This window comes from Triticum dicoccoides, chromosome 7B (genome assembly GCF_002162155.2).
Source record: "Triticum dicoccoides isolate Atlit2015 ecotype Zavitan chromosome 7B, WEW_v2.0, whole genome shotgun sequence".
Taxonomy (NCBI): domain Eukaryota; kingdom Viridiplantae; phylum Streptophyta; class Magnoliopsida; order Poales; family Poaceae; genus Triticum; species Triticum dicoccoides.
The window spans coordinates 715,181,793-715,196,248 of record NC_041393.1 but is presented as its reverse complement, the minus strand read 5'-3'; the positions used below and the strand labels follow the sequence as shown (position 1 = coordinate 715,196,248).

Genomic DNA, 14,456 nt, shown 5'->3' with positions numbered 1-14,456 from the left:
ATCGACCGCTATCCAGCATGCATCTAGAGTATTAAGTTAAAAACAGAGTAACGCCTTAAGAAAGATGACATGATGTAGAGGGATAAATTCATGCAATATGATAAAAAAACCATCTTGTTATCCTCGATGGCAACAATACAATACGTGCCTTGCTGCCCCTTCTATCACTGGGAAAGGACACCGCAAGATTGAACCCAAAGCTAAGCACTTCTCCCATTGCAAGAACTACCAATCTAGTTGGCCAAACCAAAAAGGATAATTCGAAGAGACTTGCAAAGATAACTCAATCACACATAAAAGAAGTCAGAGAAGATTCAAATATTATTCATAGATAAGCTGGATCATAAACCCACAATTCATCAGTCTCAACAAACACATCGCAAAAAGAAGATTACATCGAATAGATCTCCACGAGAGAGGGGGAGAACATTGTATTGAGATCCAAAAAGAGAGAAGAAGCCATCTAGCTACTAGCTATGGACCCGAAGGTCTGAAGTAAACTACTCACACTTCATCGGAGGGGCTATGGTGTTGATGTAGAAGCCCTCCGTGGTGGATGCCCCCTCCGGCGAAGCTCCGGAACAGGCCCCAAGATGGGATCTCGTGGATACAGAAGGTTGCGGCGGTGGAATTAGGTTTTTGGCTCCTCTTCTGATCGTTTGGGGATACGTAGGTATATATAGGAGGAAGGAGTATGTCGGTAGAGCAACAGGGGGGGCACGAGGCAGGGGGGCGCGCCCTAGGGGGGGCGCCCCCCACCATCGTGACCGCCTCTTTCGTTCCTTGGAGCAGGGTCCAAGTCTCCTAGATCACGTTCGGTGAGAAAATCATGTTCCCGAAGGTCTCATTCCGTTTGGACTCCGTTTGATATTCCATTTCTTCGAAACACTAAAATAGGCAAAAAACAGCAATTCTGGGCTGGGCCTCCGGTTAATAGGTTAGTCCCAAAAATAATATAAAAGTGGAAAATAAAGCCCAATATAGTCCAAAATAGTAGATAAAGTAGCATGGAGCAATAAAAAATTATAGATACGTTGGAGACGTATCAAGGCCCCAGGGCCAGATGGTTTTTCTGCACACTTCTTCCAATGTCATTGGGACACGTGTGGAGCGGCTGTTACCAGGGTAGTACTCCGCATTGTGCGGGGGGAGGAGAGCCCAGAATGTGTTAACGATACTTTGCTGGTGCTAATACCTAAGGTATCAAATCCTACCTTATTGTCACAGTTTCGTCCTATCAGTTTATGTAACGTGTTCTACAAGATAGCATCGAAGGTCTTGTCAAACCGTTTGAAAATTATATTGCCTGAGATTATTTCAGAGGAGCAATCTGCATTCGTTCCGGGCAGGTTGATTACTGATAACATAATCTCAGCCTATGAGTGCTTACACTTCATGAAGAGGAACAAGTCGAAGGGAAATAGTCATTGTGCACTCAAGCTGGACATGATGAAAGCTTATGATAGGGTTGAGTGGAGTTACCTGGAAGCTATCATGAGGAAACTGGGCTTTGCGGAACATTGGATCACGGTCGTCATGAACATGGTCAAAACAGTTTCCTTTTCTATTCTTTTTAATGGCAATATTTTGGAGGGTTTTAACCCTTCTCGAGGTATTTGACAGGGAGATCCTATCTCTCCATACCTTTTCTTGTTGGCAGCAGAGGGCCTTTCGTGCCTATTAAAGTCTCAGAATGATTCATCCCAGCTCAGCGGCATTAAGGTGGCGCCATCGGCTCCGTCGGTGAACCACCTTTTATTCGCGGATGATAGCCTGCTGTTTTTCAAGGCGAGTGTTGATGGAGCAGAAGAGGTGTCAAACCTATTGGATATATACTGCAGGGCTTCGGGTCAGAGGATTAATAAGGACAAATCTTCCATCTTCTTTAGCAAAGGGTGCCCGCAAATTGTCAGAGATGCAGTCAAAGGCTGTTTACAAGTGCCAAATGAATCATTGAGTGATAGATACCTTGGAATGCCAACTGACGTAGGTCACTCTAAGATGGGTATATTCAAATATCTGAGTGACCGGGTTTGGGATAAAGTCAAAGGCTGGATGGGTAAGTGTTTGTCAGCAGGTGGTAAAGAGGTTTTAATCAAATCTGTAGCACAAGCAATTCCCATTTTTTCAATGTCATGCTTCAAATTGCCCCGAGGACTGTGCAACCATATCAATTCAATCATTCGCAAGTTCTGGTGGGGGTGCAAACAGGGAGGAAGGAAACCAGCATGGGTCTCTTGGGAGGTGATGACGAGACCTAAATATCTCGGTGGAATGGGTTTTAGAGACCTCGAGCTTTTTAACTTGGCACTTTTAGCTCGTCAGGCATGGAGGGTGCTTAATGACCCCACTTCTTTAAGTGCAATAATTCTGAAGGCTTCTTATTTCCCTCAAGTCTCGTTCCTCGATGCCGAGCTCGGCTCACGACCGTCACAAATTTGGAGAGCTTTGCTGGAGGGTAGAGACATCCTCAATCAGGGATTAATCCGGAGGATTGATAACGGCCTGAGCACGAAGATTTGGGAGCATAAATGGATTCCCAAAGAATCGTCTCTGAGCCCAATAGTTTCCCTAGTACAAAACCCACCGGAGTTGGTCTCAGAACTTCTGCTGCCAGCGACGGCATCATGGAACTCGGCGCTTATTACAACAGTTTTTCTTCCGACAGATGCTGAAGCGATATGAAGATCCCGATATGTACAAGGAACATAGACGATTTTTGGGCATGGCACCCTCACAAGAAAGGACGCTTCACAGTTAGCTCTGCATACAAGTTCATGGTTAAGACAAAGATCACCAGAGAAAATTGGCTTGAGGGGAGGAGCGGCTCCTCAAATGGTAGTAAGGAGGAAGAGGACTGGACAAATCTGTGGAATATGAAAGTACCATAAAAAATACGAGTGTTTCTATGGCGTTTGGCTCGCCACTCGCTTCCAACGACAGATGTGCTTAGCAGACGGAATATGTCAACAAGGGACGCATGCCCTTTGTGCGGGGTAGCTAATTCTTGGCGTCATGCTTTACTAGCTTGCACCCATGCACGGTGCACTTGGGCGTTGGCGGATCCTGTACTGGTGTCCAAAATGGCGGCAAGCGAGGAACCCCGAGCCAAAAACTGGCTCTTCCAGCTCAATGAGGACCTTGACCGCAACCTGTTTGTACCAATGGTGGTGACCCTTTGGTCGATATGGTATGCACGAAGACAAGCTATCCATGAAGGTATATTCCAATCGCCGGGGCAAACTTCATCTTTCGTCGAGCGATACATATCTGAACTTAGTCAGGTTCCTTCCAAAGGGCCTATGAACAACCCTGGGGAGGCGGGGCAACGCAACGAACCTCGGGTATGGCTACCATCGCTGGAGGGAGTAGCCAAAATCAACGTGGATGGCGCCTTGGCGCGCAACAGAAGAGGAGGTGCAGTTGCCGCGGTGTGCCGTGATCATACTGGGATATACCTCGGTTCATCCGCGGTGGTATTTAATGGAATCAGAGATCCAACAATTCTTGAAACCTATGCTTGTAGGGAAGGCATGGCTCTGGCGGATGATCTTCTACAACGGAAAATAAAGGTGGCGTCGGATTGCTTGGGAGTAGTGAACGACATCAACAAAGGCACGGGAGGCGTCCATGCTGCCATTGTTCATGAAATATCAAGTCATTGTAATAGTTTTGATTTATGTTCCTTTATTCATGAGTCTAGAAACCATAACTTTGAGGCTCATAACCTCGCCAAATTTGCTTGTAATCTGAATGTAGGTAGGCACGTATGGCTGGTTAACCCCCATGACCCAGCACATGTGCCTATGAACATCCTTGATCAATAAAGTGGCGAGGTTTCTTCTAAAAAAAAGCACGGGTCCTCTTCTCCTCTTCCTGGAGATGGCACGGCACTGCCGCCATGAATCAAGCCGCCACGCGCGGCCGGTCTACCTCTCCAGCTACCCTCCAGCAGCACGGCTGTTGCCCTGTTCTTCCCCTCCTCGGCCGCCCCAACTCCTCACCCCCGGCCTCGTCCGCCTCGAGGAGAACGGCTCTGATTTGGATAGGGTTCGATGGCGTGTTCACGCCGCCACGTGCGGCCGGTCTTCCTCTCTAGCTATCCTCCAGCAGCGCGGCCGTTGCCCTGTTCTTCGCCTCCTCACCCGCCCGAACTCCTCACCCCCAGCCTCTTCCGCCTCGAGGAGGACGGCTCCGATTTGGAGCTCAAGTACTGCCTCCCCGACACCTCCATCCCCAAGTACGTCCTCCCGTCAGACGAGGACGAGGTGCGTACTCTGCTTTTTCTATTGGCTACTAGTAAAATGCCCGTACTATGCTACGAAATCGCAACAGGTGGGAATTGTTTACTCAAGTGTTAGGAGCCTTTGAACAATAATAGATTTACCAAGACCTCAATCAAAGTGATGCCATATTGTTAAAAAGTACACACCAAGCAAAATCAAACACATGGTTTGCGGCCGATGAATCCCTCATCCAAGCCAAACATTTCTTCTCAATTTTCACCTTGTAGAAGACTTGTTGCTCTCCAAACCCAGCTTTCTCATTGTTGTCCCATATTGAGGGGACAGAGAGCATGCACAAATCAAAAATTCATCCACACACATTTGGCAATTGCGATGACCCCAACCAGTCTTGGGTAACACAGGATCCACCTCTAGTCCGCACCCCATTAACCGCTAAAAGAATCTACATACAACGCCACTATGAAGAGAAGCAATATTTTAGACCCATTCATGCTTAGTTACATACCTTAGGAATCTATGAGGCCATGGAATGATTCGCCAAGCATGGTTGTTTGCACAAAACATATGTGCTAATAATATTAGCCCTTGAGCTCTCGCTTCACCTATCTTCTCACCTAAAAACGGTACTTAGTATATATAACAGTCTGTAGAATATTTAGACAAAGGAAAAATAAGGAACCTTTAGAGGGTCTGTGGTATATTAGGAAAATGAAAAAACAAATTGACATAACTTTTAGTACATTTTTTTTTGAGAATCAAGAGCTTCTGTGATGAAGGAATGTACTCCCGCTTAACTTTCAGTACATTTTGTATGGAGGAAAGAAACAAAATGTAAAGTTAAAGATGCTCTTGAATCATATGTATATAGAAGGGGTGAGTGCACCTGTACGTACATACAAAAATATTTGTATTGAACTACTTGTAACTTTCTTACATCAACCAGGTTTCTGCAAAAAAAAAATATTGATAACACACAGCGATAAGTTTGGGGTTCAAAGAGCATGGTGATGATCCCCGTTTGACGTGCCACACTGTCATTGACTCTACCGCCTATGAGCGTCTTCTTCGATTCACAAAGTCCTTTAGTGGCATGATGCTCCCTCATGCCCGATGACAACAGGTGATGGTGATTATAGTTGCAAAACACCCTATGGTTTATTATTATTTTTCTAGGGTATTCTATAAATATTCCAACATAGTGTCCTCTTCCAGATGTTTTTCGTGGTTTCCACATGTATGTGTTGCACGGTGAAATGTGTTTAACGGATGCATGATAATTCTTAGAAAAGGAGAACAAGTGGAGACGCAATGAAGACTAAATTCCAGAAGGATTCTTAGAGGCCAGCAGAAAACCTACATACTGCCCTAGTTTGGGTGGTTTCCAATTCAAAGATTCTAGTATTTCCACCGCAAAACACACACTAGCATTTCCTCGAGGGAGGCCGCCGATTCTGCTTCAGATGTGACATATTGGCTTCGTGAGTTGCCTTTACTTGCCTTCTTGCGTTTTTAGGAGTAATATAGGCCGGAGGCGGTGACAGGACAGAGCATTAGTGCCAAATTTACCCCCCCCCCCTCGATGTTGATACTGACATTCTTGACTAAACCGTTGCCCTTGTTCGGGCACACCCTCCTTGCCAACATTCATGTCGAGCCTTTTCATAGCTCGACTTTTTATCTCACTTGGTTCTATGCCATCTCCGTCCTTCACCTCCTGCTATTTTCATGGGGCTTTGAGCTGTATCAACGGTATCTTCTTCCTCCCCCAAACCTACATCTTCGGAGCTTCTTTTTCATGGGATTCCACCACGATCGCGTCGTCTACATCGGAAGCGACCCTGTGAGGAGCTCATGCCACCGCGACCACCACCCTGGGAGACCCGGGTCTTCCTTCTCTTTGCCACCAACCATTTGCCCCATTGTATACTATTGGGCGGATGTACGCCGTTGTTGGATTCCCCCATATCATGCCCTAGCAAACCGCAAACCTCACATAAGTAACTGCTTTTTTTTCATACTCCACATCCAGAAACAATCTTTATCTAGCCAGGTTTAATGAAGTTCATCGTATCAAGGGCTTGCTCACTTCAATCTTCACCCCTACTAGCACATAATTGCTCTCAAAGTACCACGTAGGGTTCAGCTCAACGCTCCGCACCGTCCCAATTCTTCGAGCTAATCGGTCCATAATCGGACCTTTCCTATATAAATCTGGAATCTTATGTATTTGTGCCGCACAACGAGACCCTGCAAGATTTATTGTTTTCGGCGCCTTTTCCCCATCAAAATCTTCAAGCAACACCATGAGACCACAGAAGATCTAGGGCTCTTGAAACATCACCCTCTTACAGTCTTCGAGACAAAACATCTAGACCACTAAAAGATTGTCCTCTACCTCTCTCATTTGTGGCTCATGGGCTAGGTTCTAGATGAATATCAATGTTTCCTTGAACACCGCACTGCTGAAGTTCTTGGTGGTGTGTACCTTCCCCACCTCCATCCAGCGTGGCGATTTGGCCATCTCGTCGGTCTCCTCAAGCCCCACGTACATGCCGTTAAGTTCCCCTTCCTGCAGCCTCATCTTCCTCAAAGCATCCTCCATACCCCCCTAGGATTGCTTCTTCTTTCCTCTATCTGCCCCTCATGAACTCGAATTAGGGCTGCCATGACGACACACTTGAAAGCCTTGAAAGGTAACGAACGAAGATGCAATCACTCGGGTGCTGTCCACAGCGGAGACCAATGCAAGGCCGGGCGAACGGGCCAACCATTCCCGTAGTCAGCCAAAGAATCTGGACGACGAATACCAGAGGTGGTGAGCAAACAGTAGGAGCAACTCGACACCCGCAGGAGGTACCGATGGAGTAGGCTAAACCCTAATCGCCTCGATAGGGTAGTGTTGATATCTACTAGCTTCTTGAACAAGTGGAGACATGTTGAAGGTTAAATCCCAGAAAGATTCGTAGAGGCTAGTAGAAACCTAAGGCCCTGTTCGGATCCCCTCCGCTCCCCAACTGCAGCTCCCGGAGCGGAGGGAGCGCCAGCACAATTGCGCGGAGCGGCTCCAACCCAGCTCCTCGCGCGGAGCGGAGTTGAGAGTCTGGAGAGCTTCCGAACAGGCTCTAAATACTGCCTAGTTTGATTTTTTTAGGAGATGCCCTAGTTTGGATGGTTTCCAATTATTATTTTTTAATTAAAGCAAAGCTTTATTATGCAGATAGTTTGGGCATGTCGCCCATTACACAAGATGCCCTCCCACTGGAAGGCTTCATTTTCAGTACAATTGTAACCAAACTTAGCAAGATGGTGTGCAGCATTATTAGCCTCCCTACGACAAACTTTTTTTTTTTGCATGGTCCCTACGACAAACTTGGATGGCACATTTGGAGAACCATAGTCTCTTTTGCAGCTTTACATCTTCCAATTTATACACGCTGTAGCATTTCCAGCGCAAAAGAAAAAAAAACACTAGCATTGTCTCTAGCATTTTGAACCTTTTCTTTTTTGGCACAAGAAGGGCCCGTTACAAGCCCACTTCGGCAGCACAAAGGAATCGGAAAAATCACTCTCCCCCAACTCAGCAGGCAGCCGCACACATCCGCCGCCGCCGGCACCTCCGCGAGGTTTCCCGGCGGCCACCTGCTCTGCCGACCGGTCAGGAGATGCCGTCACCTCTGACGGACCTCCCCGTCCACCTCCTGGCCGAGATCTTCCTCCGGCTGCCGGACCCGACTGACCTCGCCTGCGCCTCCGCGGCCTGCGTCACCTTCCGCCGGCTCGCCACCGACGGCTCCTTCCTCCGCGCCTTCCGTGGCCTCCACGCCCCGCTCCACCTCGCGCTCCTCAACCTCGGCGGGTTCCACCCAGCCCTCCCGCCTCACCCCTCCGCGCCCACCGCCCGCGCGCTCGCCCTCGTTGCCGACTTCAAGTTCTCCTTCCTCCCCTCCCACCGCCAATGGATCGTGTGGGACGTCTGCGACGGCCGCGTCCTCCTCTCCCGCAAGATCACAGAAGACGGGCAGCCCCGAGTCTTCCCGGAGCTCGCGGTGTGCGACCCCTTGCACCGGCGGTATGTCCTGCTTCCCCCGGTACCTGACGACCTAGCCGCTTCGGTGGAGCACCGGCTCCCCCATCCTTTCCTCGCTCCCCTCGGCGAGGAGGAGGAGGCGGCGCCCACGGAAGAGACGGCATTCAGGGTGATCTGTTTGGCACTTGGCAAAACTAAGCTGGCAGCCTTCGCCTTCTCTTCAAGCACGGGACAATGGCGAGATGCTGCGTCCAAGGATTTGAGTGATTTGGGCCTTGGCATGCGTGACTCAGACATGATTTCATGGATGAACCCTTTTTACCTCAGGCGCCATTATGCTTATGGCTGCTTCTACTGGGATTTTCTCGTGGTCAAGCGGAACCTGTTGCTCGTGCTTGACATCAGGAGGATGGAGCTCTCCATTGCAGAAGTCCCACCCGGAGGATGGTATAGGGAAGGTGTAGCCATCGTTGAGGCAGGGGAAGGCAGGCTTGGGATGTTTGGTCTCCGTGGTGAACATGAAACTGCATCTGATCTCAGTTATGCCATTGTGCGAAACAGAGGTGAGAGTCCCAACCAGTGGCTGATGAAGAAGACAATCTCACTAGATTCTGGGTACCACTATTTTATCAAAGCTGTAACAGAGAGGTGTTTGCTGTTGATGAGAACAGAATCCCTGCCAGGTTCACCTATAGAGAAGCCACTCCTTGAGTATTTCACAATGGACATCGAGACATTGCAGCTTCAGAGGCTTTGTGCGAAACAATTCAAGCTTAGGCTGCCCCCGTCAAGCATATATGCCTACTTTTTTCAAACCGGGATATATACCAACTTTCCACCATCGTTGTTACCTCCATGGACAGTATGAAGTGGTAAAATTTCTATTGCATCCTTGTTACCTCCTTCCCTTTGTAATTATCGCACAGCTTATCTAATTCTTCATTGTTCATTATTGCAATTGATTATTCTTGTTTACATGATTTGTTAGTATTTGTTTTCTCGTGTGTGGGAAAGCTAAGCATGCTTGAGAGCATATTTGTGTTCTGTTTTCTTGTTTGTTCCAACTGGCATTTTAATTAAACAAGGTTGGTAAGAAAAAAAATATCTTGGACACTGTGAGTAGCTTATGCACGAGTCCTGATGGAACCACAAAAAACACTACATCACGATAATTATTTCCAATGTAACATAGAAGGAATACAAGTTTGGATCCAGTTTACCTTGGATTGTTTCACCTCAAGAAAATTCATTAAGGTCAAGGACAACTCATCTTCTATATTAGTATTCTTTTGATAGATATATAAGTAGGGAGAAAAGTTTCCTTTTAATCATCTTATAATTTATTAGTTTTATGTCGCGATGTTATTTAGAAATCTGCACAATTTGGTACGGTCAGAAACAAGATTCTGATTTACTGTTTTAAATACTAAGAATAGCTTATGCTCACAAGCTGTTTTAGCTGAAATCAACCTCAAGGCAGTGCTTATCGCTGCACAGACAACCAAAATTCCTGTTTATTTCAGGCAATCTCGACCACTTTTAGATCCTCATGCCATGGTAGTTCTCCTCGTGTCATGGCAGATCATATGGGTGAGATGATTGACTTAAACTTTCCCTTGGAGGCACAACAGCCTATTTTTCGGAGAAACCTGAAAAGAAAATGGTCGGTGTGTTACGTAAAAGCAAGGGAAAATAATACTTTGTCGTGAAAACATATTAACAATCCTGCTGTTAGCACCACCATCATCATTCTTATTTCCAAGTAAGACAAAAGGGAAATTCGTATGGTCTGATGTGCTAGCCTGCAATGGCAATGACAGGCCAAACTTTCAGTATAACATATTGCTGTACATTTGATTTATCAGCTACTCCACCCGTCCCATAATATAAGAGCGTTTTTGACACTACTGTAGTGTCAAAAACGCTCTTATATTATGGGACGGAGGAAGTACTAAACAAGCTACATACTTGAATTAGGAGTTCCCCATGTCAACAGGCAACAGTCAGCTCACTGGTAATACGTCACACCAAGACTCTGAAAACTTTGCTGTCCTGAGGTGGTTTCAGGTGCTTGTGCATTAGCAGTTCAACGAGATGAATCTTTTATTTGTTTCCTTTCTGTGAATCCCTTTTGTACTGGGATCGATGGCAGACAGCACCTAGTGTGTTGGTTCTTGCTACCAATACACAGCAGTTTCTTTCATTTTTTCAGTTGAATTTTGTTATACTGCTAGGTGCCTAGGTAGTACATGAACTCCTGGAACATAAATGTACCAATTCTGCGTGACTCAAGTTTTTCACAAATCGTTTCCTTTATTATGTTGGCGTGCCTCTGTTTGGCTATGTATTCCAACCTGTGTTTCAAATTACAAGGCTAAGCACACTGAACGAGTGTTTTGCAGTGACACATTTCAAATTCAGCTAACAGCAGTATAGCAATGAAATACTCCCTCCGATCCAAAATAAGCGTTGAAATTTGAACTAAAACCACGACACTTATTTTGGATCGGAGGGAGTACTACATAAGTGCATATAATTTGTTCGTTTAATAGGTCGTAAGATCTCAAACATGTGTACAAGTTGGACCCAAGTTTCTTCTCTGGTATTCTAAACTTATGTCCTTTTGTTTGTCCAGATTCAGTGGAGTCGCCAATAGATCAGCTTTTCTGAGTTCAAAGTGGTTGCTGCTTCGATAGCATGGAGTTGTCACCAGATGTGATCCACCTTTTTTTTTAGAACAGAGGCTCCAGAAGAGCCCGGCTTTGAATTAACAAAGCCATCAACCGGCCAGGATTACAAACTCGAAACCAACACAAGAAATCGAAAAAACGACAAGATACAGAGGCGCTGGACAGCAGCACACAAGCCTCACACACACAGCTAAATGATCGAACAAGGAGACACACAGCTCGGGGATGTGTAGGTCCTCATTTGCATACAAATCACCAGGGAGAAGGAGAATGTCAGCACAGGAGCAGCATTTCTGACGGCGAGGAAGGGCATGTTGTCGCCAAATCACCAGCGGCCCCGGATTGCCATGTCCTCCCAGCTCCACTGTCAAAGGAGACCCCTGTCTCCTCGCCTGGCTCGAAGGCGCCGAACCGTTGACAATGTAGCAATTCACCCTAGAACCTGGGAGGAAAGACACCGGCAGGCTGCATCTGGAAAGGAACCTAGCTCACCCGACTAGCCACAGAATGATCTCATGGAGCAGAGCACCACCCAACACCCACGGACTGGACACGAATGAGAAAGAGCTGCCGGAACGGAACGGACGAAGGAGCAGTAGCATAGTGTCCCTGTAGGCGTTGAGCCACTGAAGATCTCGCCGCAGACAAAGAAGACCAGCTACTGCCGCCGCTGCACACCCACCACACGCCGAGAAGCCCACTGCCCACCTAGCTCCCAAAAACGGCGCCTTCAGGAAGGACGCGACGCCAAGGGCGCCGCCGCTGCCCAACAGAGTTGAGGTTTTCACCCGGGAGACTAGAAGGAGTGGGGGGGGGGGGCGTCGGAACTGACCTGAACGGCGCCTCCGGGGAGGGGAACGTCGCCACGAGCGTCGCCGCCGCCAAGACCGTCGAGGCCGGCCTAGAATTTCTCCCGGTCTTCGAATCCCCGCCTCCACCACCCCAACGACGCAAGATCCGGCGGCTCACAAAGAAGCCGGATAGATCCGGCCGGGGCGGAGCTCTTGGAACAGGGGGCAGGGGCGGCCAGATCTGGCGCCACCGCGAGCCACAACAGCCGCTGCACCAAGGCTCCCGTCCACCGGGGCACCCGCCATCCACACGGCCAGGATCGCCGGCCCATGCCCGCGCCACCGCCTGCCGCCGGGCCGGTGAAGCCTCTCCGACCAGGGCCGCCGCCCTGGGGAACACAGCCCCCCCGCAGCAGAGGCAGGGACGCCAGGGCCCCGCCACCACCTTCCTCGGCAACGCCCCGGGCTTGCCCGACGGCGGCCCCAGGCGGCGGCGAGGGGGAGGGGAGAAGAAAGGGGAGGCGGCGGAGCTAGGGTTTGGGGCCCCCGAGTCGCCCTAGCGGGGGCGACGCGAGGGGGGGGGGGGGGGGGGTTCGATCGATGTGATCCACCTTGCTGACAGGCTGGTGCATGTCAGTCTACATAATTCCACGTGCATGTGGTCATATGTGAATTTTATTCTTGTTTTCATGTTACTTCGAAGTACTTGTTGTATGTTTACTGTTTGCATTGTTTGGGGCTTGGGGGTGAGAACAGGGCAGTTCAATCTCCTCTCAACCCAAAAGTGATTATGTGTATATGTGTGTTTGGTTTGGTTCTTGTGGTGTTGATTTGAGCTTGGGAATGTGAGCTGGAGATTCTTGGGATCTTGGTCTGGGCTTCTTTCTATTTTCACCTGGAGAAGATCACCGTGGAGCAAAACAAAAGAGCCACAGACAATGAAATTAACACGCTCAATCAGTCAACAACTGTGGGAAAAACGAGATTTTTGTTTTCAAGTACATTTCGATTCAACCAGTCTGTCAATGTATTCATGTACATTTGCAGGTCATATCCTTCTTTTAAACACATTTTTTAGCCGAAGGCAGCAGCCCAAAACTTGGACTCCGGCACTGTCCACATCACGCCTTGGACTCTGGCAAGGCAATGTTTTTTTTTCCTTTTTGACTCTGCCAAGGCAATGTTTTTTCAACTACATACCTCCTATATAAACCTTTTTCACTATACAATGTAACTGTTTTCTTTAGAATGTGCTCAATCTTCTGCCAGCTTGGATTATCAGTGGTTACACAAGATTGTGTGAACTCGTCACCACAGTAACTTACTGTAATCTCCTAAAGAGACTTGGGCAGCGTTGGAAGCGACCGCACATTCTCGCATAACAGTATTTCCAGTCTCCTGAGTGATGTGATGTGCTCAATATTGCCTGGCAAGGCATTGAAACTGCAGGACACGACTTTAAACTCGTCAAGACTTGGGCAGTGTTGGGAGCGACCCCATATTCTTGCAATTGCAATTCCAGATCTCAAATTTCTTGATTGGTGTGAGGTGCTCCACATTTGCTCGTAAGGCACATATCCAGTTTAGCATTGCAGTTGATGATAAACTCCTCAAGAGAATAGGGTAGTGTTGGGATCGACAGCATATTCTCACATGACCGTGGTATATCCAGTTGCTTCAGCGCTGTGAGGTGCTTCATATTGCCTGGTAAGGCATCCCAGTTGCGGCACTACTGGAATTTCACCCTACGTCGAGTGTTAGAAACACTTGGCGAAGGGCCAAATAAACTTGGCAAAGGGTTTGCCGAGAATTGTTCTTGGCAAAGAGTACTCGGCGTACACCTTTCAGGCAATCAGAACTTTGCCGAGAACCAAACATCGGGCACACGGCGAACAGTTTTCCGAGAGCCAAACAGTGCCTCTCGGCAAAATAAAGCGTCTTCATGGACAACAGAAGGAGACGGCGGTTGTCACGTGATGCAGGTTTGCCGAGAGCTAGACATTGGTTTTCGGCAAAAAAACAATGTGCACGACGCTGCGACGTGTCCACAACTTGGCAGGTGGGTCCCAAGACTAATGTCGAGGCTTGTCTTTGTCGAGAGCTATATTCGGCAAAACAAACGAATAGGAAACTATCACATGTCCACCACCTGACAAACAGGGTCTCAAGACTGATGTCAAGGATTGTCTTTGCCGAGAGCCGATCTCGGCAAAACAAACGAATAGGAAACTGCCATGTGTACGTCAACTGACATGATGGTGTCATGGCCTAAGCTGAGTCCAGTGTTTGCCGAGTGTTATGCTCGACAAAGAATAGCACCTATAGAGGTGCCACATGTCCACCAGGTACTAATGTCGAGAGCCACCTGTGAGCAAAGATATTGCTAGTTTGACGACGAGTTCGCAGCTCTCGGCAAAGATGCCAGAGTACAGGTCGACAACCTTTCCCGAGAGATGACCTCGGCAAACTTAACAGCCTGCTATAGTTCAAGAGCCTTTGCCAAGTGTTGCTCTCGGCATAAGTTTTGTTGCCGAGTGTGACTCTTGACAAAGTTTTGTCCAGCAGCCTTTTTTCTTATTTTTTTAATTATCCCTGCAGCAAAACATATATAGCAACAACATATAGCACATCCCACATATAAGCAATAGTTCTCAACCAACATCCCACATAAAAGCAATAGTTCTCAAGCACATCACACATA

The 14,456-nt window shown here is 47.9% G+C and overlaps 1 protein-coding gene across 1 annotated transcript; it reads left to right on the top strand.

Annotated features, from left to right (window-relative positions):
- Positions 1 to 4,055: 4,055 nt before the first annotated feature.
- Positions 4,056 to 11,017, top strand: LOC119339500. Its single transcript, XM_037611535.1, has 3 exons — positions 4,056 to 4,268; positions 7,832 to 9,146; positions 10,910 to 11,017. Exons 1-2 carry the CDS (start codon positions 4,056 to 4,058, stop codon positions 9,140 to 9,142), a joined length of 1,524 nt encoding a protein of 507 aa, XP_037467432.1. The 3' UTR covers positions 9,143 to 9,146; positions 10,910 to 11,017.
- Positions 11,018 to 14,456: the final 3,439 nt, after the last annotated feature.

Coding starts and splice junctions, on each gene's coding strand:
- LOC119339500 (XM_037611535.1), top strand. CDS start 4,056: ATGGCGTGTTCACGCCGCCACGTGCGGCCGGTCTTCCTCTCTAGCTAT. Junction 4,269..7,831: donor TCCCGTCAGACGAGGACGAG/GTGCGTACTCTG, acceptor CCAACTCAGCAG/GCAGCCGCACACATCCGCCG.